We start from the raw sequence: 23,112 nt of genomic DNA on the forward strand, positions 1-23,112 counted from the left end.
GTTTGTGTTGTGACTTGCTTCTTTCTCATAACTATTTTCAGATTGATACTTTATAATTATATTTGCCATGTTACCTAGAAGTTGATTATATAAATACATTATAATTTCTTCATTTGGCTGTTGGTCATTTGGCCTGAAGTATTTTGTTCATTTACATTTATTATTATTGTTGACATATTCTTGCAGTTCATTTATTGCAATCATCTTATTGCTTATTTATTTTTTTTAGTTTATTTTCTTTATTTAGAGAGAGTGAAAGAGCACATGGGAGGGGCAGAGAGAAAGGGAGACAGAGAATCCCAAGCAGGCTGTGCACTGTCAGTGTAGAGCCCAATGTAGGGCTCGAACTCACAACTGTGAGATCATGACCTTAGTCAAAAGCAAGAGTTAGACACTTAACCGACTGAGCCACCCAGGATCTCCCTATGGCTTAATTTTTGTCCTTTTTTTTGTTTGTTTGTTTGCTTTGATGTTTTGTCTCTTCCCCTAAGGCTTTTTTGCCTTCTTCTAAATTGTTTCAATTTGTTTTTCTCCATTCTCTTTTGTTCTCCACTTTGGAAGTTTTGTAACCTGTTTCATTAGTTTTTCCCCCCTACCACTAATCATGACTCTTTAAAGCCAATAAATCTGTGTTTTCTTTCTGAACATTAGTAGGATCCATGCAGTTCAACTCTGATCACCGCTCTGAGAAGCTCTGGTTACTGTCCGTCTTTACTTCTTCCATGGGATAAATGAGTCCATTAGAAATAGTGATGATTCCTGACTGACTGAAGATTTCAATGTAAAGGATAAGAATAGGTTTTACATGGAAACCTTCACAGAACTGCCATCCCAGGCAGCGGATTTTCTCTCTTCAGAGTCTTTCCTCTGTGGCTCTGTCTTTGGTAGGGACTGTTCCAGATCAGGATTCTACTCTCCCACCCTTTCCCCTTCTCCCTCTCCAAAGAGCATTACTGGGAATACATCTCTCCTATTCGAATGCATTGCAATTTACTTCTGTACCTTCTGTGTGGTCCCAGATACATCACCCTCTTTAGAATATAATCTCTTTTAGAGGAGGCAGGGGACTAGAAGATTATGATTTTCTTATGTGTTGATCTTCTTCCCTGTGAGATAAATGAAGCCTAGTTATTTGAGGATAATATGCAGATATTTTGGAAAAACCAGTAATGTGAAAACCCTTTATATGTTATTCTGTAAGCCTTGATTACCTTTGCCGGAGAAAGAAATACCTTTTATTTACCACGAAGGGCAGAGCTGAATATTCTTTGGGCTCTTCCTGGATGTAAATATACATCTGACACTTTCTTATATGATTCTTTCTGTAGTGACAGTAAGTTGTTCAATGGACTGGGTGATGATCTTGGTTAGCCCATGTGGGCACAACAGCGACCTGTATATATTTGCTGATGAATTGCACCTGGGATCAGGTTGCCCTGTGACTCAGATTCAGACCTCTGCATATGATTTTATATACCCTGTACATGACCGTGAGATCAGGACAAAGGTGAGTACAGTACTATTTATAAAAATAACTTCTTAAAAAATTTTTTTTAACATTTATTTATTTTTGAGAGATAAAGTGCAGGCAGGGGAGGGGCAATGAGAGAGGGAGACACAGAATCTGTAGCAGGCTCCAGGCTCTGAGCTGTCATCACAGAGCCCAATGTGGAGCTCGAACCTATGAACCGTGAGGTCGTGACCTAAACCGAAGTTGGATGCTTAACCAACCAAACTACCCAGGTGCCCCTAAAAATAACTTTGAAGTAGTTTTTTAGATCTTTATACCTGGCTCTAAAATTATTGTCTTTTTTTGTTTGTTTGTTTTAAGGATTACATTTTGCTTCTAGTTATCGTTATTTATGGGCAGATGACAACATGGTCCCTTCCTTATCATTCACTGAACATTGGGCCATCCATGTGCACAAGACCCAAGAGCACAGGTTTCCTGACTGGTTAGGAAACCGATTTTAAATTGTCCTTCAGCTCCTCTTGTATTTCACCAAAGCTTAGCAGACAGTTTTAAGTTTCATTCAATGCTCCAAAGGGGAAAAGGCACAAATCCTGGGAAGGTTTATCCTATTCATTGGATCATTTGAACTGCCCTGAGGCAGTATTTTCACTGAAGAAGTATTTTCACTACAGAGAGAGACAGAGCACATGTTGGGGGAGGGGCAGAGAGAGAAGGAGACACAGAATCCGAAGCAGGCTCCAGGCTCTGAGCCATCAGCACAGAGCCCAACGCAGGGCTCGAACCCACGAGCTGTGAGATCATGACCTGAGACGCCTGAGCTGAAGTCTGACACTCAATCAACTGAGCCACCCAGGCGCCCCTAGGCATAAATCTTAAACTAGAATACAAACGTATGTATGCCTCCCCTGTTACGAGAAGTACCTTCTGCTTAAATATTGTGCTCCTCTAGGTTGTTTCGGAGGATACCCTCCTTCTTCAAACAGAGATGTTCTTTAACCCTAGGATTGTGCATTGTGAGAGCCAGAAAATCCCTTTGGAATGTTCTGCCTCTAGGTCAGTCCAATAGACCAGACTCCTTTGGAAAGCATCCATCTTACCTTTACCTAATCAGATGCTTCTGCAAAGCATAGACTTTAGATTTGACTCACCCGTAAGCGTATTTCCAAACAAACATGAAATTGACATTTATAATAATATGGAGTATTTTTATTTTTTAATGTAATATCTATTTTAGGATCAAAACATATGCAATCTAGTGTAACTAGGTTATTTTACGGTAACTGAACTGCAAAGCAGAATCATTAGATACCCAGTCGCCTTAATAAGTGGAAGAATCAAACCTGATGCTGTTTTTTAATGTCTTCTCCTTTATAATTCCCTAATACATCTCATGGTTTAATTCCATGTGAATACAGTGAATGACTAAAAAGAGAAAACTAGTCCTTCATTTTAATACTAACTCATGGAAATGCATGAAAGGAAAGGTTTATCAGCCTAATCATTAGATGCACTTTGCTTGCAGTTTTGTGGAACTGAGAAGCTGAATCCCAAAGGGACCCCACATAAACTTTGAGACCAAGTGGAATGGTGAATACTGAAACACTTTACCATGTCATTGTAATATTCACATTGAGTTTTACAAGTTACAAATATTGGAAAAGATTTCATCCTTGTTTGATATATGGAAATAGTTGACATAAAAAAAGAAGGTAGAGCTCAGAGCAAGTGTATAGTATCTTACAATGTTATCAGAATCCTTTTTGTGGGGGGGAATTTTTTTTTAAATTTTTTAATGTTTCATTTTTTGTTTGTTTTTGAGAGACAGAGTGCAAGTCGGGGAGGGGCAGAGATAGAGGGAGACACAGAATCCGAAACAAGATCCAGGCTCTGAGTTGTCAGCACAGAGTCCAATGCAGGGTTCGAACCCACGAACAATGAGATCATGACCTGAGCTGAAGTCTGGTGCTTAACCGACTGCCACCCAGGTGCCCGAGAATTGGTATTTTTTATTGTGGTAAAATATACATAAGATAAAATTTGTAACCATTTTTTTAATTTTATTTTTTAAAATTTACATCCAAATTAGCATAGAAAATTTGTAACCATTTTTAAGTGTACATTACGTACATTCTTATTGTTAAATACTTTCATCTTCTTTTAACTTACTTTCATAAGGCAAATCGACGGCTGAGGAATTTAGCAATACTCTGGGGAGTAGCTGACACTAACACTGGATTCTGTAGACACACAGACACACACACACACACACACACACACACACACACACACACACATTTTCATTCCTATATATTAGCCGATGCTTCCAGTAATATAAAACACTCTGAAATAACGCCCTGGAGCTATTGCCTCTCCGTAGGCCACCAGATTAATTATGATGACTACAGCATTTCTACTTCGATAGTAATTTTGACGTTGTTTGCAGCTTATCTTCCTTAGAAAAAAAATGAAAACAAGGCCAACAGATATATGATTAGGTTACTGGTGCATAAATGTTACTGCTGCACACACACACACACACACACACACACACACACACACACACATCCTTTACTACCACTGCATGGGGTCAGATTAAGCTTTTGACAGCTTTTACTTACTGTTCTTAGGAATCCACTTGTCTAAATCCATTCCACTGGGCACTTTGGTACTTTACTGAAGCAAGCATTACAAATCATCAGTTATGCAGAAGGTCTAGGCCTGTGCCACACCCCTAAATCATTATACTGAAATGGCCACTGTGTTAAACAGTGGTAAAAAAATAACTTTGTCCCCACCTGTAGACTCAGAATGACCTGGTACCAAGTATGCCAATAATATCTGCCTCTGTTTTTTTGTTTTGTTTTTTAGGAAATCAGTATGGCTCACACCAGGTTCTGCAGATAATGAAATGAAATTGGACCCCAGTCCCTTTATTGCTGACTTTGAGACAACACCTGAAGAGCTAGGATTACTAAGTTCAAGTCAGACGGGTTCCCTCCTTAAGGAGAAATGGAGACTTGGAGTTGGCATCATGAATTTTGTTCGAAAAACTGTTTTTTTGTATTAAAAAAAAGTTAGTATAAATCTTTTCTTAGATATCTTACCCCTAAACATCCCTAATTCAGTAAAGGTCCTGATTCAGTGAAAGTATATTTTTCATTTTTTTATTCATTAGGGGTATAGCTGATTAATTTGATGTTAATAGGTAATTTATACTAGCCATTTGAATTTTATTTTTTAGGGCCACCTGGGTGGCTCAATTGTCTAAGCATATGACTCTTGTTTTCGGCTCAGGTCATTATCTCACAGTCATGAGGCTGAGCCCTGTATTGGGCTCCTCATTGGGTGTGTAGCCTGCTTAAGATTCTCTCTGCCCCTCCCTCTGCCCCACCCCATGCATGCTCCCTCGCTTGCTCTCTCTCTGTGTCTCTGTCTCACAAAAATTTTATTTTCTATTCTATATGGTAGAACAATATGTCTTCAATGACAGTAATTTGATCCAATTGATATGAACCTTCGAGAAATATGTTCTAAATATTTTTTTTTTTTAGTAGGGGCGCCTGGGTGGCTCCATTGGTTAAGAATCTGACTTCAGCTCAGGTCATGATCTCCCAGTCTATGAGTTCCAGTCCTACATCAGGCTCTCTGCTATTGATGGAGTGGAGCCTGCTTCGGATCCTCTGTCCCCCTCTCTCTGATCCTCCCCCACTGGTGTGTGCATGCTCTCTCTCAAAAGTAAATAAACATTAAAAAATTTTTAATATTTTTTTTAGTAAAAATAAAGAATAGAGATAGGTATCTAAATGTGCCAGAGAGTAAATTTGTGCAGAGTCTAAAATTTAACATATTCTCAGGAAAGACAAAGTCCCTTTGTGTGAAGATACTTTAACTTGTGTGGGCTTTACTAATTAGTAGAGTCAGTTCCTAAAAATAATTCCTAACTAGTAAAGTCAATTCCTAAAAATAATTCTATGTATATCATATTTGAGTAATTATTGCAGAAGGAAATTAGATTCATATTCTAGGATTTCAATAACCACTTTCTTAACTGAAATTTGATGTCACATTTTCTGTTCTCTCCCTGATGTGACTTTTCCACACTTGAAATGACTTATTGAGGTGGTGAAAGGTTGGATCATCCTATCACAGTATCATCCTCTTATAACCATTTATCAACAGCTACCTGTGACCCCTTCTTTCCCCCAAGGAGGCAATTTTACCATGCAACGCACAAAAAAGTCTCTTCTGACTTTTGGGATATTTCTTATATCGTTTATGAGGATGGAGTTGTGCCATTCAATTGCTTATTAAATGTGTATTTGAATGTTACGTGAGTCTGGGATCTGATTTTGCCAAGGTATTTTTCACTAAGATATTTCAATTAAAAAAACCTGAAGTGCTGCTATTACATCATTTACAATAAAATGCTGCTTATGGTTACTTGTCCAAGAATTTAAAGATTGTCACAGTGGGCATCTACCTTTGACAGTTCATATGAAGCCTAAAGGTAACACTTCGGTGAGGCTTAACACGTGTCAGACAATGTTACTAGCACATACTAACAGCACATTTAATCCTAATAACCCCAAAGTTATGTATGACGATTGTACCAATTTTACAGAGGAGAAAAGAAACATAGGTTAAATCATTTGCCAGCTTCTCTTAAAATTGGTGATCTTTTCCTAGTCCTAGAGACAAAGCTTTCAGCTTCTCACAATTGGGTATTGTGTTCATTATGGGCTTGTCTGACACAGGCTTTATGTGAAGGGGAAATCCTTCTGTACCTAGTCAGTTGACAGTTTTAATCATGAAAAGATGTTGAATTTTGTCAAACATCACCACTTCTATTCATAATTTTGGAAATCCTAGCCAGAAAAGTTAGGCAAGAAAAAGAAAAGGCATCTGAATTGGAAAGGAAGAAGTCAAATTATTTGTTTGCAGATGACCTAATCTAATATATATAAAACCAAAAAAGACTCCACTGAAAAACTGCTAGAGTAATAAGCAAATTCAGTAGAATTGCAGGATAAAAAAAAATCAACATGCAGAAACCAGTTGCATTTCTACACACAAACAAGGAACTGTATGAAAAAAAAATCTAAAAAATCCCATTTATAATATCAAAATTAACAAAACACGTATGAATACATTTAAACAAGGAGGTAAAAGATCTGCACACTGAAAAGTATAAAACCTTGATGAAAAGAATTGGAGAAAACACAAAATAATATCCTGAGTCAATGAGCTAGAAGAATTCTGTCAAGATATCCGAACTCCCAAAAAGGATCTACAGATTCAACGTAATCCCTATCAAAATTCCAATGACATTTTTCACAGAAGTTAAAAAAAATCCTAAAATTCATATGGCTGAACTAAAAAGGCTGAATAGTTTAAGAAGTCTTAAGAGCAAAGCTGGAGGCATCACACTTCCTAATTTTGAATTACATCACAAAGCTATAATAATCAAAACAGTATGGTACTGGCATAAAAACATATTATAGAACAATGGAATGGTATAGAGAGCCCAGATATAAACCCTCACCTATATAACCAACTAATCTTCAATGAAGATGCTTATTAGAAGGTGGAGGAGGGTCAGTAAAGTATCCTCCAGCCTGTGAGAGCACTTCAAGACCAAAAAATGAAGGAAGCCAGTCTATGCTATTTACATAGAGTTTTAGTCAGGGTTACTTACCGACAGGGAGGATGGGGGCAGGCAGGTGGTTATCCAGATAGTACACAGCTATTCTCCACCCCCGTTCTCTGCTGCTATTCTCTGCCCAGGCCAGACCCAGCTTTTATGGAAAGAGGGACAAAGTGGTGAGATGACAGGATAGTTACCTAAAGTGAGACTTTCTGTATACCAGTCCTGTCTACTAGTTACCTAAAGTGGAGCCTTCTGGATGTCACTTTAGGGACCATCAAAACAAGCCTTCTTGCATTCCAGTCTGGGCACACATTAACCTTCTCTCCATGTGGAACACATAGCCCCAATGAAGGTCATTGCTCAGGCATGAACAAGATGGAAGAACAAAGATGGAGTAGTGATGGTGGCACTCCTACATTGCCAAAAATACACAATGGGGAGAGTATAGTCCCTTCAATAAATGGGTTTTGGAAAACTAGATTTGCACACACACACACACACACACACAACAAAATTGGATTCTTACCTTACAGCCAAAAACTAACACAAAATGGATTAAAGACATTAAAAACTTGAGGCTGTAAAACTCCTAGAAGAAAACATAGGAGGAAAGCTTCATGACATTGGTCTTGGCAATGAATTGGATACAACACCAAATGCACAGGCAACAAAAGCAAGAACAAGTAGATTACCTCAAACTAAAAAGTTTCTGCACAGCAAAAGAAACAAAATAAAAGGCAACCTATGGAATGGGAGAAAATATTTGCAAAGCATACATCTAACAAGGGATTACTATCCAAAATATATAAGGAACTCCTACAACTCAATAGCAAGAAAACAACCAGATTAAAAATTGGGCAAAGGACCTGAACAGACATTTCTCAAAATAAGACATACAAAGGGCTAACAGGTATGTGGGAAGGTGCTCAACATCACTGATCATAAGGGAAATGCAACTCCAGACCCCGAGATATCACCTCACATCTGCTAGGCTATTATCAAAAAATCAAAAAATAACAAGCGTTAGCTAGAGTGTGGAGAAAAAGAAACCCTTATGCACTGCTGCTGGAAGTGTTACATTGGCACAGCTGCTATGGAAAACAATATGGAGCTTCCTCAAAAAAATTAGAAATGGGTCTCCCACATGATCCTGCACTCCCATGTCTGGGCATATATCCAAAGGAAGTGAAATCAGCATCTCAAAGACATATCTGCACCCCCATGTCCACTGCAACACTATTCACAACAGCCAAGATATGTAAACAAGCTAAACATCCATCGAGGGATAACTGGATAAAAATGTGTGTGTTATACATGACATATTATGCATATATTATGAATATAGATATTAGTCAGCCATGAAAAGAAGAAAATCTTGCCATTTGTGACAACATGGATGAACCTGAAGGGCATTATGGTGAGAATGTCAGACAAAGAAAGACAAGTATTGCATGATTTCACTCACATGTGAAATCTAAAATAATGTAACTCATAGAAACAGAGAAACAGTGGGGAAGAAGTGGGAAGATGTTGGTCAAAGCATATGAATTTTCAGTTGTAAGATGAATAAGTTCTGGAAACAATATACAGCATGGTGACCGTAGTAAATATGTATGGTGTACTTGAAATCATCTAAGAGACTAGATATTAAGAATTCTCATCACAGGGGTGCCTGAATGAGTTAGTCAGTTAAGCGTTCAACTCTTGCTTTTGGCCCAGGTCATGATCTCACGGTTCGTGCATTTGAGCCCCACGTTGGGCTCTGTGCTGACAGTGGAGGGCCTGCTTGGGATTCTCTCTCTCCCTCTCTTTCTCTCTCTGCCCCTCCCCTGCTTGCTCTCTCTCTCAAAATAAATAAATTAAAAAAAGTATTCTCCTCACAAAAAAAGGTAACTATGTGTGTTGGTGGATTTAATATTAAAATTAGCCTGATTGTCAAGCTATTTCATAATATAGATGTATTTCAAAACATCACATTGGATACTTTAAATATACACATCTTTTTATTGGCTAATTATACCTCAAAAAGGCTGGAAAAAATAAAATATAAAATTAGAAAAATAAAAAAAACAATAAAAACAAAAAGTAGGTGATCTGGATCTCGGTCTTTCTGCCATTAGCCACTACCCCGTGCTGCCTCAAATAGTTTTATTTTATTATTTATTTAATATAATTTATTGTCACATTAGCTTACATACAACACCCAATGCTCATACCAACAAGTGCCCGCCTCAATGCCCACTCAAATCATTTTAAATTGATGACCTTTAGTTCTCTAGAAAACCACTAAAGTGTTTACACAGCCCTCAGTAAAACTAAAAGAGTTCATACCTATGAACAGAGAGGGCCCTTTCCTCATCTGGAAATAAGAATATTTTATACTAACAGATTTAGGAGGATATAGAGGAGGATGAATAATTGCTTGGGGCAAAAGAAATTATTGGGTGTGAGGCAACAAGTTTTTAAAGTATTTTTGTGCTACAAGATGAAGGTGATGATGTGGCTGGATTTTAGAAGGGCCTCCAGTCCTGCCACTTGATTCCCCAGGCAGTGTCAGAAAGGGGAAGGCATCTTTCTTCAATTCACACAAACATTTAACGATGAGGCCAGAACAAATTCAGTTCCAGTCTGCCCTTCACAAACTCTCCCATCATCTTTAATGATCATGAATTGAATGGCTTGTATTGTATTGTATTTTTAAGTTTATTTATTTTGAGAGAGGGAGAGAGAGAGAGCGAGCAAGTGGGGTCAGGACAGAGGAGAGAGAATCCCAAGCAGGCTCTGTGCTGTCAGTACAAAGCCCAATGTGGGGCTCAAACTCACGAACTATGAGATCATGACCTAAGCCGAAATCAAAAGTCAGATGCTTAACCTACTGAGCCACCCAGGCACCTCTGGTTGTTTCTATTTTATATGTAGTATCTGTATTATTTAAAAACTTTTGAAAGTAATTTTGACATATAAAACCATCCATTTCATGTGGTTCTATTAGAACTCATTTCAGATTCTCTCTCTTCCTGCCAAATAAAACAGGGAACATTAGATATTTAAGAGTAAAACAAGTCAGATATAAATCAAATCATATATAAATCTGCTACCCTTAAGGCTTTGTTAACAATTATATACATCCTAGCTTCACTTCTACAAAAAGTAAATAAAATATCCATTAATTGTGAGAATTATACTGTGCTTTGTGCACTGTCTTTAATGATTTTATTATTCAGTCATTTACCAAAATAAGAAACAGATACCCATGTCCACAGAAATATATTATCATGGGGAATCTGTCTGGGCTACCAGGAGGAACATGTACTGTTTGTTGTTGTTGTTGTTGTTGTTTGTTTTGTTTTGTGTTTATCTTAGTAAAGTGATAAGTCACTGCAGGCATTGTAAGCAGGGAAGTGATGTAATCTGATTTATATTTGAAAATCAGGGGTACCTCAGTGGCTGAGTTGGTTGAGCAACCAACTTGTTTCGGGTCATGATTTCATGGTTGATGAGCTCGAGCCCCACATTGGGCTCTCCCACATTGAGCTCTCTGCCATCAGTACAAAGCTCGCTTCAGATCCGGTCCCCCTCTTTCTGCCCCTCCCCCACTTGCCCTCTCTCAAAACAAATTATTAAAAATCAATCTTATTACCCTATGAACAATGGATAAGAGCAGTAGCTTAGAGGCATTATAAGAATTTTATAAGTAATTAAGGCAAGTGATGATGTTATCATGCCTTTGTGGCAGTAGAAATGGAAAATATATGGACTAATTTTCTATGTGTTTTGGAAATAGAAAAAAGAATTTCCAAATGGATTTAAAGTAGGTTTGGAAATAAATCATAATGAAGCATGACAACTAGATGCCTTGCTCAGGCAATTGTACAGATAGTAATAATATATACTAATATTGGGAAGACTGAAGATCGGAAGGACATTTTTCCCATTTGCTGAGATGTCAAGGTAACCATTAACTGGATTAGTTGAAGACCACCTTGAATGCCATTTGAGAAAATAAAGCAACGGGTAGAATATGATTGTGGGATCTCTTTTCTTAACCGCATTCCATTAAATTCCATTTAATTTTCTTCTTTCATTGTGCGCAAGATATATAAGAGCTTATTAAATCAAGTCTATATTTCTAGAATTAATTTAAAAATATAGGAACAAGTCCTTTGTTCCACCCTGCCCCCACCACTGCCTTATGGATTTTTGTTGTTGTTGTTGTTGTTTGCTTATGTAATCTTGTGTGCTTCTTTTTTTTTTTTAAGTTATTTAAGGAAAATCATCAACCCCAGACTATTCTTGAATAATAGTTGAGAGCAACTTGACTGTTGTTGAACAGTTCGAATCTAGGAGTCAATGAACGCAAATTTAAGGTCTTACACTGCCAGTTGTACAAAACAGTATAAGCTTGTTTCTCCGCTGCACCAGATAGTATTGATTAGGTTCTGCTACCAGAATCTGACCTCAAATGTCACTGGCTGAAATGAGCAAAAGTTTATTTCTCACTCAGGTGAACTCCACTGTGAGTCTTAAGACCCTCCCCCACCCAGGCATCAGGAGCCCAACATTTCAGTCTGTATCTCTTTTATGACCTCACCCTATGTACAGATGCTTTCACCATCATTCAGGCAGGCGAATGTGTATAAAATCTACTGTGGGTTTCTCAAGTTGGGCAATATATCACAAGAACTGGTGGGTTGAAAAGTCGAACATGCAAAGATTGCACAGTCTCAAAATAACTCTTTGGTTAAGGTGTCCCTTAAATAATTGCCAGTCCTTTTTGGAAATCAAAAAATGGAAATAAAATCACAAGAATGTCTCTGTTGTTAAATGTTCCTCTTGTAAATTTGTAGCAGGTAGCCTGCCCTGAGTCTCCATAGCAATGTAAGGTTTTGTGTATATGTTCATTCTCTGCTTCAGAACATTTACAAAGCCAATATAATAATAGGTACTTTGTTTTTCAGTTCGGCCCCAGGCAAAGCTGTCAAAGAGTTAGTATTGATTAGCTCATATGCTTAAAACCTGCCGATTTCCCTTTTGCAAATGTATTCCTGCTTTCCTTGGGAAGTGCCAAGGGACAGGTGAGAGTAAGGCTTCTTTTTCTTGAGAAGTAGGTTTTAGTGACATGATTGAGTTCCAGATCAATTGTAGATAAAAAGAAAAAAGTTCAACATGCCAAGAATTAGTAGATGTGTAGCTGTTTTAGCTTGATTACAGTAGTGTTTACGCTTCTATGAATGTTAGCTAAATGTAGAAGACTATACACCTGAAAAAGGAGGAAATTTACTGTATATAAATTACAGTTCAATGAACCTGACATAGAAAATATGCTAGCCTGACTACAAGGCACAATACCTCCATCTCATATGAACCCAACTGCATGGAGATACATTTAATGTATATCAGTTAGACTTTTTGACTGGAATTTATTGTTTTATTAGAAAATGAAAATTGTTCAGAGTGCCTGGGTGGCTGAGTTGGTTAAGTGTCTGATTCTCGGTTTTGGCTCTGGTCATGATCTCACAGCTAGTGAGTTCGAGCCCCACCTCGGACTCTGTGCTGACACTGTGGAGCCTGCTTGGGATTTTCTCTCTCTCTCTCTCTCTCTTTCTCTTTCTCTGACCCTCCCCTTCTCTCTCTCTCTCTCTCTCTCTCTCTCTCTCTCTCTCTCTCTCTCTCTCAAAATAAACAAATAAACTAAAAAAAAAAAAGAATTAAAATTGTTCTATGAAATACTCCTAAAAGAAAAAGTATTGAGAAGGCCAATAGGGATTTTAGTGGAAAGATGGAAAGGAGATGGAAACACGAAGTGGGGGGAGAGCAGTACAGATCTAAAGACATTTGGACTGAGGCACCCAACATCTTACACTTGAGTAGTTCAATCACAGCCCATCTAGGGAGGGACCCAGGTAAGCTCTTGATCACAGCTTGCAGGGAGTTCCCCAAATAGCCCATTAAAAGGCCCCCAAACTACCCAGTAAAAATCTGCAGGCTGACTGTGAGGAGGCAAGAGTAACTTGATGGCTTACTCAGAGAATGACTTACCAAGAAGCCACTGGAAGATGCTCAGAAGGTCTACTTGGCCAATAAGTTGGGGCAGATCCATCAGGGTGGGATCCCTGTAGATATGCTTCACTTGGGGCTTGCTGCCAACTCTTTTGCTCTTTTCTGAGGAGCCCCATAGCCACTTACAAACCAGAAGTCTAATACCATGGTGGGCTGAGAGGCAGAGTGGTAGCATAGAGCCTACAACATGTCTGGCAATAGGAATAATCCAAGAGAATCGAGTGGAATCTGTGCCCTAAGTAAGGTGTAGGATATTTAGCAGATCAGAATACAGGATGCCCAGTTAAACTTGGATTTCTGGTAACATTATTATTGTTATAATTATATTCCATGCAATACTTGAGACTTTATTTAAATAATCAAATATCATATGGAACATAGTTATATATATTTTTAAATTGTTGTTTTCCTGAAATTAAAATTTAACTGGGACTTTTGAATTTTATCTGGAAACTCTGGTCCCAAGGAATCCAGCCAGAGCAAAGCAGTGTTCTAGCAGTGTGAGTTAATGATCACTGCTCTGTTGGTTCTTATTTCTCTACTAGCTTTGGACTTTATTTCCTATGAGTTGTCAACAGAATAATCTGACTAGAACAGCATAGGGTCTATTTCCTTCAGAAACAGCTTTTGACCCTAAAATACTTTTTCAGTCTTCTCCAAAGAAGAAAAGCAGTAGACACTAAGGAATTCTAATGTTTATATACAATACAGAACGCTCCGACTTGTAGAGAGTGCAGGATCACTCTTTATTTATGGGGAGGACTTTTAAATATCAATACTTTTCATAGTTCAGGATCACTCTTTATTTATGGGGAGACCTTTTGAATATCAATATTTTTCATAGTTCAAGATCACTCTTTATTTATGGGGAGACCTTTTGAATATCAATATTTTTCATAGTTCAGGATCACTATTTATGAGGAGACCTTTTAAAATATCACTATTTTTCATTCTATTTCATTCAATGTGATCTTTTGATTTGGGACTACTACGTTGGAAGAGTAGAAGAAATACAGGCTCTATAATCAAAATGATTGTGTTTTCATGTGACCCCTTTGCTAGCACTACATCTTGCCAAATTCATATCCTGATTAGAAATAGAAGTGGGTGCCTATGCATCTTCCAATTAGTCCTGAATATCGATTGAACATGTGTCTGCTGATGTAATAGGCTGGACCAAAGGCCTGTAGTCACTCACTTATGGGCCCTACCCAGGCGAGAAGCTCCTTCTTCTGCTACTTTTTTCCCCACATTAGAGGTTCATGTCTAAGACCCAGGATCTTGTTCCAGACAAGGCCAGCAGCTGGTATGCCTTCCTGCATCTCAGCGTCCCCACTGCCCATGAAGACAGGGCTGGTTTCCAATGGGCGTGGTTTCTATGCAGAGACTGCTATGGACTTGGCTTTGTGCAGTAGACCTTCCTGCCCTTTCTCTTGTTCCTGGGATAAAGTCCCCACATAAAGTGCTTCATCTTCCACCCATAGCATTCTTCAGACAACACTATCCCTTCTGTTGCAGGACTAGGGGTTCTTGCTCACAAGGTTTTATGCAAAGCCCCTGGTCTGGGCAGGGATTCACTGTGGCTTATATGAGGCTCCTAAACCTGGATCTTCTCCTCAATGCCCCCCTCACTGGTGTCTCCTAGGGTCCCCTCTCTCATCAACTGGCATGGAAATTAGACCTTTACTCTTCCTTGGGGCCTGAAAGATAGAGATCTGGGCTCCTTCTGACTAGGCTGCTCCCTCCAGCTTCCACATGGGCATCTGACACTTGAGAAGCAGCTATGCTCCCACCAGGCACCTGCCAGTGCTAATTCAGTGAGACCACTTTGATCCTTCAGTCAGCAGCATGCGGATCTTTAAGACTGTCCTGGACATTGACTACACAAAATTCTTTTTTTTTTTCTTAATTTGGAAACTTTTTAAAAAATGTATTTATTTAAATTCAAGTTATTTAATATACAGTGTAGTGTTGGTTTCAGGAGTAGAACCTGGTGATTCGTCACTTACACATAACACCCAGTGCTCATCACAGGTGCCCTCCTTAATGTCCATCACCAATCTAGCCCATCCCTCTACCCACCTAATTTTCAACAACCCTCAGTTTGTTCTCTGTATTTAAGATTTTCTTATGGTTGCCTCCCTCTCTGTTTTTATCTTATTTTTCCTTCCCTTCCCCTATGTTCATCCGTTGTTTCTTAAATTCCACATGAGTGAAATCATATGATATTTGTCTTTCTCTGCCTGACTTATTTTGTTTAGCATAATACACTCTAGTTCCATCCACATTGTTGCAAATGGCAAGATTTCATTCTCTTTGATTGCTGAGTAGTATTTGAATATGTGTATATATATATGTATACATATACATATATATATGACATATATATATATATATATATATATATATATATATATATCACATTTTCTTTATCCATTCATTAGTTGATGGACATTTGGGCTCTTCCCATAATTTGGCTATTGTTGATAGCACTGCTATAAACATTGGGGAGCGTGTGCCCCTTCAAATCAGCATTTTTGTATCCTTTGGATAAATACCTAGTAATGTAATTGCTGGATCATAGGGTAGTTCTATTTTTAATTTTTTTGAGGAACCTCCATACTGTTTTCCAGAGTGGCTGCACCGGTTTGCATTCCCACCAACAGTGCAAAAGGGTTCCCCTTTCTGCACTTCCTCACCAACATCTGTTGTTTCCTGATATGTTCATTTTAGCCATTCTGACAGGTGTGAGGTGGTATTTCATTGTGGTTTTGAGTTGTATTTCCCTGAAGATGAGCATCTTTTCATGTGTCTGTTAGCCATCTGGATGTCTTCTTTAGAAAGGTGTCTATTTGTCTCTTCTGCCCATTTCTTCACTGTATTATTTGTTTTAGGGGTGTTGAGTTGATCAAACATCATTCTTGGTGGTGAGGGGGCCATTCCTCAGTCACCAGACCCCCTAGACAAGTCAGACCCCTAGCTACCTTTTGGGAATCACCCCACTCATTGACTCTGAGGATATTCCCCAGTTGTGGCTTAGGATCTGAGGACTGCTCAGCTTTGAGTATCTCCTAAACCCTTTGGCCCTTGAACAAGTTCTTAAACCCATCTCCAGTGCTCTTTTACTACAGTGAGAACAACTGAGAATAGAGACAGTCCTTCTTTGGTGAGCGAAGCTCACCCAAATGATTCCACGAGGTAGTTGGAAGTTGAGGAGGAACACTATACTAATGTTTTCTATGTAGGCTATTTCGCTTTTTGCCAACAATATCATGATAACTCTTCCTGGTTTCCTGAGCAACTCTAAAAATGCAATGCCTTCCTCCAAAGTCTAAGACTAGATCTGTACAAGTGTATTTCCCCGCCTTGTCTAAAAAAATAGCATGAGGCTAAAACAGGAAAGAATAAGGCTTGTTTCCGATCATTGGTTTCATTTTATTTGATGGCTCACAATTTCCAGACCCTAGTAACAGCAATCTTTGTCTACCACAACCTTTTATTGTCTTATGGTTATACTAAGTAACGTCACACCTGGCAGGGCATGGTTTCCAAGCAGGGACTTAGAAACTTGCAAAGCTATAAACTAGTAAGCAATGAGCCAGACACATTGAACATATTTCAAAGTCAGAGATTTTAGATGGTTAACTAATTTTGTTTCTTAACAAGAATACATATGCTTACTAAGATATATAAAGGTACTGCCCCAAGAAGAGCATGATTTTAGTAGGTATGTGCACACATTAGCGTGCACTTGGGTGTAGGGATAAAAGCAAGGATGCAAACAGTACTTAGTAACTGGATTAAGACAAACAACGCTTGAGAATATCACTTTTCAAGGTCTTAATGGGTCCCATGTGGATGAACAGCTGGAATATTGACTTCATTCAAATCAAGATTCATTTTTTTTTCCTTTTGGAAATTAACAACTTGAATTTTGAGCTTGATTATTCATTATGTTACTGCAGCACCAAAAGCTAGTCAGCATCCTTGAAAACATTTTCTCTTGAAATTAGGGACTATTGCACACCAGCAGAAGTCATCTGTGCAAATCGTGAAAGCAGTTTCTCATAATTCTCTCTCTCTCTCTCTCTCTCTCTCTAAGGAACTGAAGAGCCTTCCCATTTTTATTCATTTATTTCCAATGCATGTAAAGATCTTAGTTGCTAAGACCTCTACATGCATTCTGTCATTTAATCTTTATACGTGCTGTTCTCTAAGGTGGGTACTATGGTCTTATATTTACAAACGAGACAACTGAAGTCTTAGAGTTTAATTAACTTCCTTTCAGAGCTCTTTTTTTTTCCTACAGTTCTTAATTTAAAACGAGTATGTTAAAAGGAACTACTCCTTTCCTCACTTACTCATATTTCTTCCTCTCCTTCCCTGAGAGCACTTTCTTGTCTTTTCCCTTCTTATTCTTCCTCTTCCTTCTCCTCCTCCTCTCCTTCCTCCTCTCCCTCCTCCTTCTCCTTTTCTTCCTCCCTCACTTCCTCCCCCTCCCTACATCCCCTGTCCCTCCCCCCTCCTCCCCCTCCTCTTCTTCTCTTCCTCCCTCTCTTCCTCCCCCCTCCACATCCCCTGTCCCTCCCCCGCCCTTCTCCTCCTACTGTTTCATCAGTATTCCATTTGCAATGGCTCTGGCTAAAGTGAAACATGAGGAACATACCTTTTGCGGCCATCCTGTTAGCTATTTCCTTATGTTTAGAGTTTCTCTGTCATCCAAAGCTCCAGAGTCTCTACTCCAGGCTCGGGTACCAGCCCTGGTCACAGAGCTCCTGCACACGATTACATTTTCCTGGCTGCCAGGCCTCCGCTCACTTCATATTCAGAGTCCAAGTTCACCATGTCCCCTCCCAGAGCGCTCCTTCGGTCATGGTATCCGGCCTCTTTTTCTCTTTTCTGTGACCGAGTTTCCCCTTCTGCTCCAGTTTCTAGAATGAGGACCTCACCCAGTCATGGGCTGCCCCCTCCAGACTCTGTCCTGTGACCTTCCTAAAGATTGCATTTTGAATCTCCACATGTGATTTATTGCCCTACTGCCTCTTGGCTCTGATCTTCCCATCATCTATTTAAGGGCACTTTATTTATTTAAGATGATTGTGGAATGTTAAGCCTAAAAATAAAACTGCCAGTCATTTCACCAGCAAAAATGGGTTGGTGCAGGAATAGTAGGGAATTGCAAAGTGACAAAAGCAAGCTACAGCAAACCATAGGAAAATCCTCAAAAGGAAGGGGAGGACCACTCTTTTATCGAGAAAGGGGTGGAGCTGGGGAGGGCTGTTAGAAACAAAAAGTCCATTGGGGGAAAAAGGGAATTCTAAGTGTAGGGGCTCCTTGTTGGCTGAGTGTGACTGTCTCTCATCGGCTGGGCTGTTGCCAGGAGAGGGTGGTGAGGTGAGAAACACCTTTCTGTCTTCTGCTGGGTATTAAAGAAGGCAAAATAGTATGGCTTGAGAAGGGAGGTCTCTTCCTGTGGGCTCTGCCATCCCAGGGAAGCAGTAGGGTGTGCGAGCTGCCTGCTTTTGGCTTCCCAACACCATTTTCACAAATGAGGTTTCTTTTTATTCACTTTCCCAATAATGTATCTTCTGAGCTGGGGTACTTTTGAAAGTGAAGAGAGGCTTTATTAATTAATTAATTTGTTTATTAAATTTAAGGAAATGTATATTTATTTTTGAGAGACAGAGACAGAGAATGAGCGGGGGAGGGGGAGAGGGAGAGGGAGACACAATCCGAAGCTGGCTCCAGGCCCCGAGCTGTCAGCACAGAGCCCGACGCGGGGCTCGAACTCACAAACCTCAAGATCATGACCCGAGCTGAAGTCGGACACTTAACTGACAGAGCCACCCAGGTGCCCCTCTTTATTTATTTTCAACTTTATTTATTTTGAGAGAGAGAGAGCAAGTGAGGGAGGGGCAGAGAGAGAAAGGGAGAGAGAGAGAGAGAGAGAGAAAGAATCCCAAGCAGGCTCGGCATTGTCAGCACAGAGCCGGACGTGAGGCTCGAACGCACAAACCATGAGATCATGACCTGAGCTGACCTCAGATGCTTATCCGACTGAGCCACCCAGGCACCCCAGGAGGCATCATTATTTACAAATCACACTGGAAGTAGCAGGCATGACACTGACTTCACCCTACCCAGAGCCTGAGGTTTGCACACAGCTTGGCCGGGCACCGGATCCGGTTAGGAAAGCTGGTTAACGTTTCTATGCCATAGTTTTCTCTTCTGTGAGATTGGGTTACCCGTTGTACCTCGGCCTGGAGTCATTGCGAGGCTGAAGTGAGTTAATGCGCGCAGGGCATTTAGAGCAACGACTGGTACGCAGCAATCATTCAATGCCATCAAACTACAATTTACCTAATTTTTGTATCTTTGACGTTGGCAGACGAACCAGCCTGTCTAAGCCTGTGAGAATTGAACGTAAGGATGCGTGTGACCACCCTCCCTCCTCCAGACGCTGCTCTTACTATCTGACTTCATTCTTTTCTTACTGGGCAAGTGACTGCTCGACGCCCCCCATCCCACAATGCTTTCCCACCCATCTCCCTGTACTTCCTGCTTGCATTTCTTGGTCCAACCATATGTTAAGCAATGTCACAGGGCCAGCAGACGGTTACTCCTGCTGCCAGTTTCCTAATCAACGGCAAGCCTTGGGGACGCACAGTGAAAGCAGAGTGGTCCCAGGTGCCCGTGTGGTTGGCACACTCTGCAGTCAGCCAGCACCACATTTTCACCGACTCCTCTAGAGTGTTGCCTCAGGCAAAGGTACGTTAAGCCTGAGTCCGAAGAGGCTGCAGTTTTCCAGAAAGGACATCATCGCTATCATTACTGAGCGTCTCCTACTCTGCTTCAGAGGCAGGACGTCTTCCAACGCTTGAAGCCTCCAAGGTAAACCCTACAGATTCGCTCTTCAGAGAAAGCCCCCTTTTTTCTTGTCTCCTGGGTGCCACCCAGGAGAGTCAGTGGGCCGTGAGGATGTCTGCAGAGTGTTCTGGTTGGTTGTCACGTAGAGATTTGGAACTTTCAGCTGTGAGCATGGCTTCCCCTTAGAGTCTGATTGTTCCTCTGGTGTTGAAAATGTTAGACATAATTGTCTACTTATTTCTTTGGAAAGACACGGGCGCGGACACCACCTACACACACACACACACACACACACACACACACACCTCTTAGATGTATATAATCCAAGTGGCTGCCGCCAAATTCGGCTGCCGGCTGTGGGAATGAGAGATGGTCTGGACACATCTGAAGTAAAGATTTAGTAAGTGAGTTTCTGCATGAGCTCAGAGGGACGGTAACGATACTCTGAAAGCCAGATTGCCAGGTTCGGGTCTCCAGCTCCTGAAATTGCTGGCCTTGTGGGTTTTGGCAAATTACTTAAGTCTTCTGGTGTTCCACTTTCTTGCCTGCAAAATGGAAAGGATCATAGCAGCAGTACCTATTTATATGGATGTGTGAGACATATGGTGGTTAAATGGGTAAAACATTTAGTGCAATGCCTGACACACACTAAAAGCCAGATAGGTGAACTTAATGGGTTCTCAGGAAATCTACACTTCTCCCATTAAAAAAGAAAAGCTCAATTGACCACATTATTGAACATAGTTTATTTTGCCTGAAGCCTGAAAATTCTCCCTGATATGTATAGTTATTTTATTTTTATTTATTTATTCTTTAATGTTTATTTACCTTTGAGAGAGAGAGAGAGAGAGAGAGAGAGAGACAGAGTGTGAGCAGGGGAGGGGCAGAGAGAGACTGAGACACAGGATCTGAAGCAGGCTCCAGGCTCTGGGCCGTCAGCCCAGAGCACAACACGGGGCTTGAACCCATGAACGATGAGAGCATGACCTGAGCTGAAGTCAGAGGCTTAACCGACTGAGCCACACAGGCACCCCATTTATAGTTATTTTAAAAAATCAAGAGGTACCTGGGTGGCTGAGTTGGTTAAGCATCTGACTCTTGGTTTCAGCCTAGGTCATGATTTCATGGTTCATGAGTTCAAGCCCCACATTGGCCTTAGCGCAAACAGCACGAGCCTGCTTGGGATTCTCTCCTCCCGCCCCTCCCATCTCTGTCTCTCCTCTGCTTGTGCTCTCTCTTTCAAAATAAATAAATAGGATTCTTGCTCTCTCCTCTCTCTCTGATTCTCCCCTACTCAAGCTTTCTCTCTCTCTCAAGAAAAATAAATAAATAAACTTAAAAAATAAATGATAGATTTCCTCCTTCCAGAGCTACTCGGGAGTTTCTCTGTATGAGAGGCTCCAATCCTCACAAACATATTTCACATTATCATTCATAAGGCATGGCTACATCAAGCTGGACCAAAAGTTCATTTATTTATTAAGCATGTATTTGCTGAGTGCGCAGCATGTGACAGACACAGATCTAGGCCCTGGGGTTACCAGGATGGGAAGACATCAGATACAGGTGAACATCCAGTCAGTTGAGGTTCAGACACGTAGTAGTAGGAAAAGGGAAGCAGAGGGCAGGGCGTTCTGAGGTAATAAAGGGGAGGCTTCCTCCAGACCCGGCCGGGACTCAAGATGGCTTCCCTCAGGAAAGTGTGGCATGTGGACTGAGAGTCAGTCTGGAAGAAGAGCAGAAATTTTCTAGGTGGAGCTTGAGGGAAAACGTGTTTCAGGAAGAGAGGAATAATACTGAGAAGGAGAGTTGAAGACTTTTGAGAACTTGATGCTTGGGGGGCATTAAAAGAAATAAAACATGGCTGGACAGAGCTGTGAGATAGGGAGGGGGAGGCGTGAAGCTAGACTAACAGGCAAGCAGGTATCTGATCATGAAGGAGCACCGCTCTCCACATTAATACATTTTAGCGAGGTAGATATCTTATGTAAAATATAGTTGTATTTCCCAGGGCATGTGGTTGGCTGTCAGTGAAGCATGCAACTCTTGATCTTGAGGTGGTGAATCTGGGCCCCATGTTGGGTGTGGAGATCACTTAAAAAAGAATAAAATCTTTAAAAAAATGTATATATATACATATTTCCCAATGGATAAATGTTAAGCCTGAGCTTTGCAAGGTGATGTTCAACAGAGATGAGAGAGGGATTTGAGGGAATTAAAAAAATTTTGTTTTACGTTTGTTTATTTTTGAGAGTGAGAGAGACAGAGCACGAGCAGGGGAGGGGCGGAGGGAGAGGAAGACACAGAATCCAAAGCAAGCTCCAGGCTCTGAGTTGTCAGCAAGAGCCTGATGTGGGGCTCGAACTCATGGATCTCGAGATCATGACCTGAGCTGAAGTCAGACGCTTAACCGACTGAGCCACCCAGGTGGCCCTGTTTGGCCATTCTTATTATTATACATCCTGACCAGGATTACATTAGGTATTTATTAAAATAGACTTTGCTGTCAACTTTTTGATATTTCCTCCTTCTTGGATTCCGTGCATAGTATTGAACATGGAAGGTAAGGGTTCCTTGTCATTCTGTATTTATCAGTGTTTAAACAGAGCGTGTACCTAAATGCTAGCATGGAAATCAGTATTGGCAGGACATTTCGACGAGAGGTAAAATAGCAATTTCCAATGTGATAAAGTTAAAGATAGAATGTGTTCTGACTTTCACCTTCTTAGTGCCTTTGTGAATAAATAAGCATGACACATACCCTTTATGATAGAGAACTGGAAAGGTAAACCTTATCCTGAAAGGAAGCAGCATGGATCTAATCTGATAAAAGTGAGTGAAATTATTAGAAAAATAGATCTGCCGTGCAATTTGCAACAAACAGTAGAAATTAAGAAACCATTCTAAACTCAAAGTCAATAGTTTTGGCAGAATTCAGCAGTATATAATGGGTTTGTAGTTAATCTCTTTTTTCTTTAAAAAAAAAAAAAAAGCTTTTTTAAGCTTATTTATTTATTTTGAGAGAGACAGAGAGCAAGTGGAGTAGGGGTAGAGAGAATCCCAA

The 23,112-nt window shown here is 40.2% G+C and overlaps 2 protein-coding genes across 6 annotated transcripts in view; both read left to right on the forward strand.

Moving 5' to 3' along the window:
• Window positions 1-23,112, forward strand: part of OOSP2 (oocyte secreted protein 2) — a 60,408-nt gene that overhangs the window by 35,155 nt on the left and 2,141 nt on the right. Inside the window, exons 2-4 of one of the 4 annotated variants that reach the window (XM_042904466.1) lie at window positions 1,329-1,507; window positions 2,424-2,527; window positions 4,343-4,547. In XM_042904466.1, the coding sequence (XP_042760400.1) occupies window positions 1,329-1,507; window positions 2,424-2,527; window positions 4,343-4,541 (482 nt within the window). In that variant the 3' untranslated portion in view covers window positions 4,542-4,547. Of the gene's footprint in view, window positions 1-1,328; window positions 1,508-2,423; window positions 2,528-4,342; window positions 4,707-23,112 lie in introns of those variants that run through there. The other 3 variants (XM_042904465.1, XR_006193499.1, XR_006193501.1) reach the window with 3 other exon arrangements.
• Window positions 4,465-23,112, forward strand: part of MS4A3 (membrane spanning 4-domains A3) — a 29,665-nt gene continuing 11,017 nt past the window's right edge. Inside the window, exons 1-2 of one of the 2 annotated variants that reach the window (XM_042904463.1) lie at window positions 18,509-18,575; window positions 19,570-20,072. The gene's annotated coding sequence lies outside the window, so the exon portion shown is untranslated. Of the gene's footprint in view, window positions 4,548-18,508; window positions 18,576-19,569; window positions 20,073-23,112 lie in introns of those variants that run through there. The other variant, XM_042904464.1, reaches the window with a different exon arrangement.

This window comes from Panthera leo, chromosome D1 (genome assembly GCF_018350215.1).
Source record: "Panthera leo isolate Ple1 chromosome D1, P.leo_Ple1_pat1.1, whole genome shotgun sequence".
NCBI classification, from domain to species: domain Eukaryota; kingdom Metazoa; phylum Chordata; class Mammalia; order Carnivora; family Felidae; genus Panthera; species Panthera leo.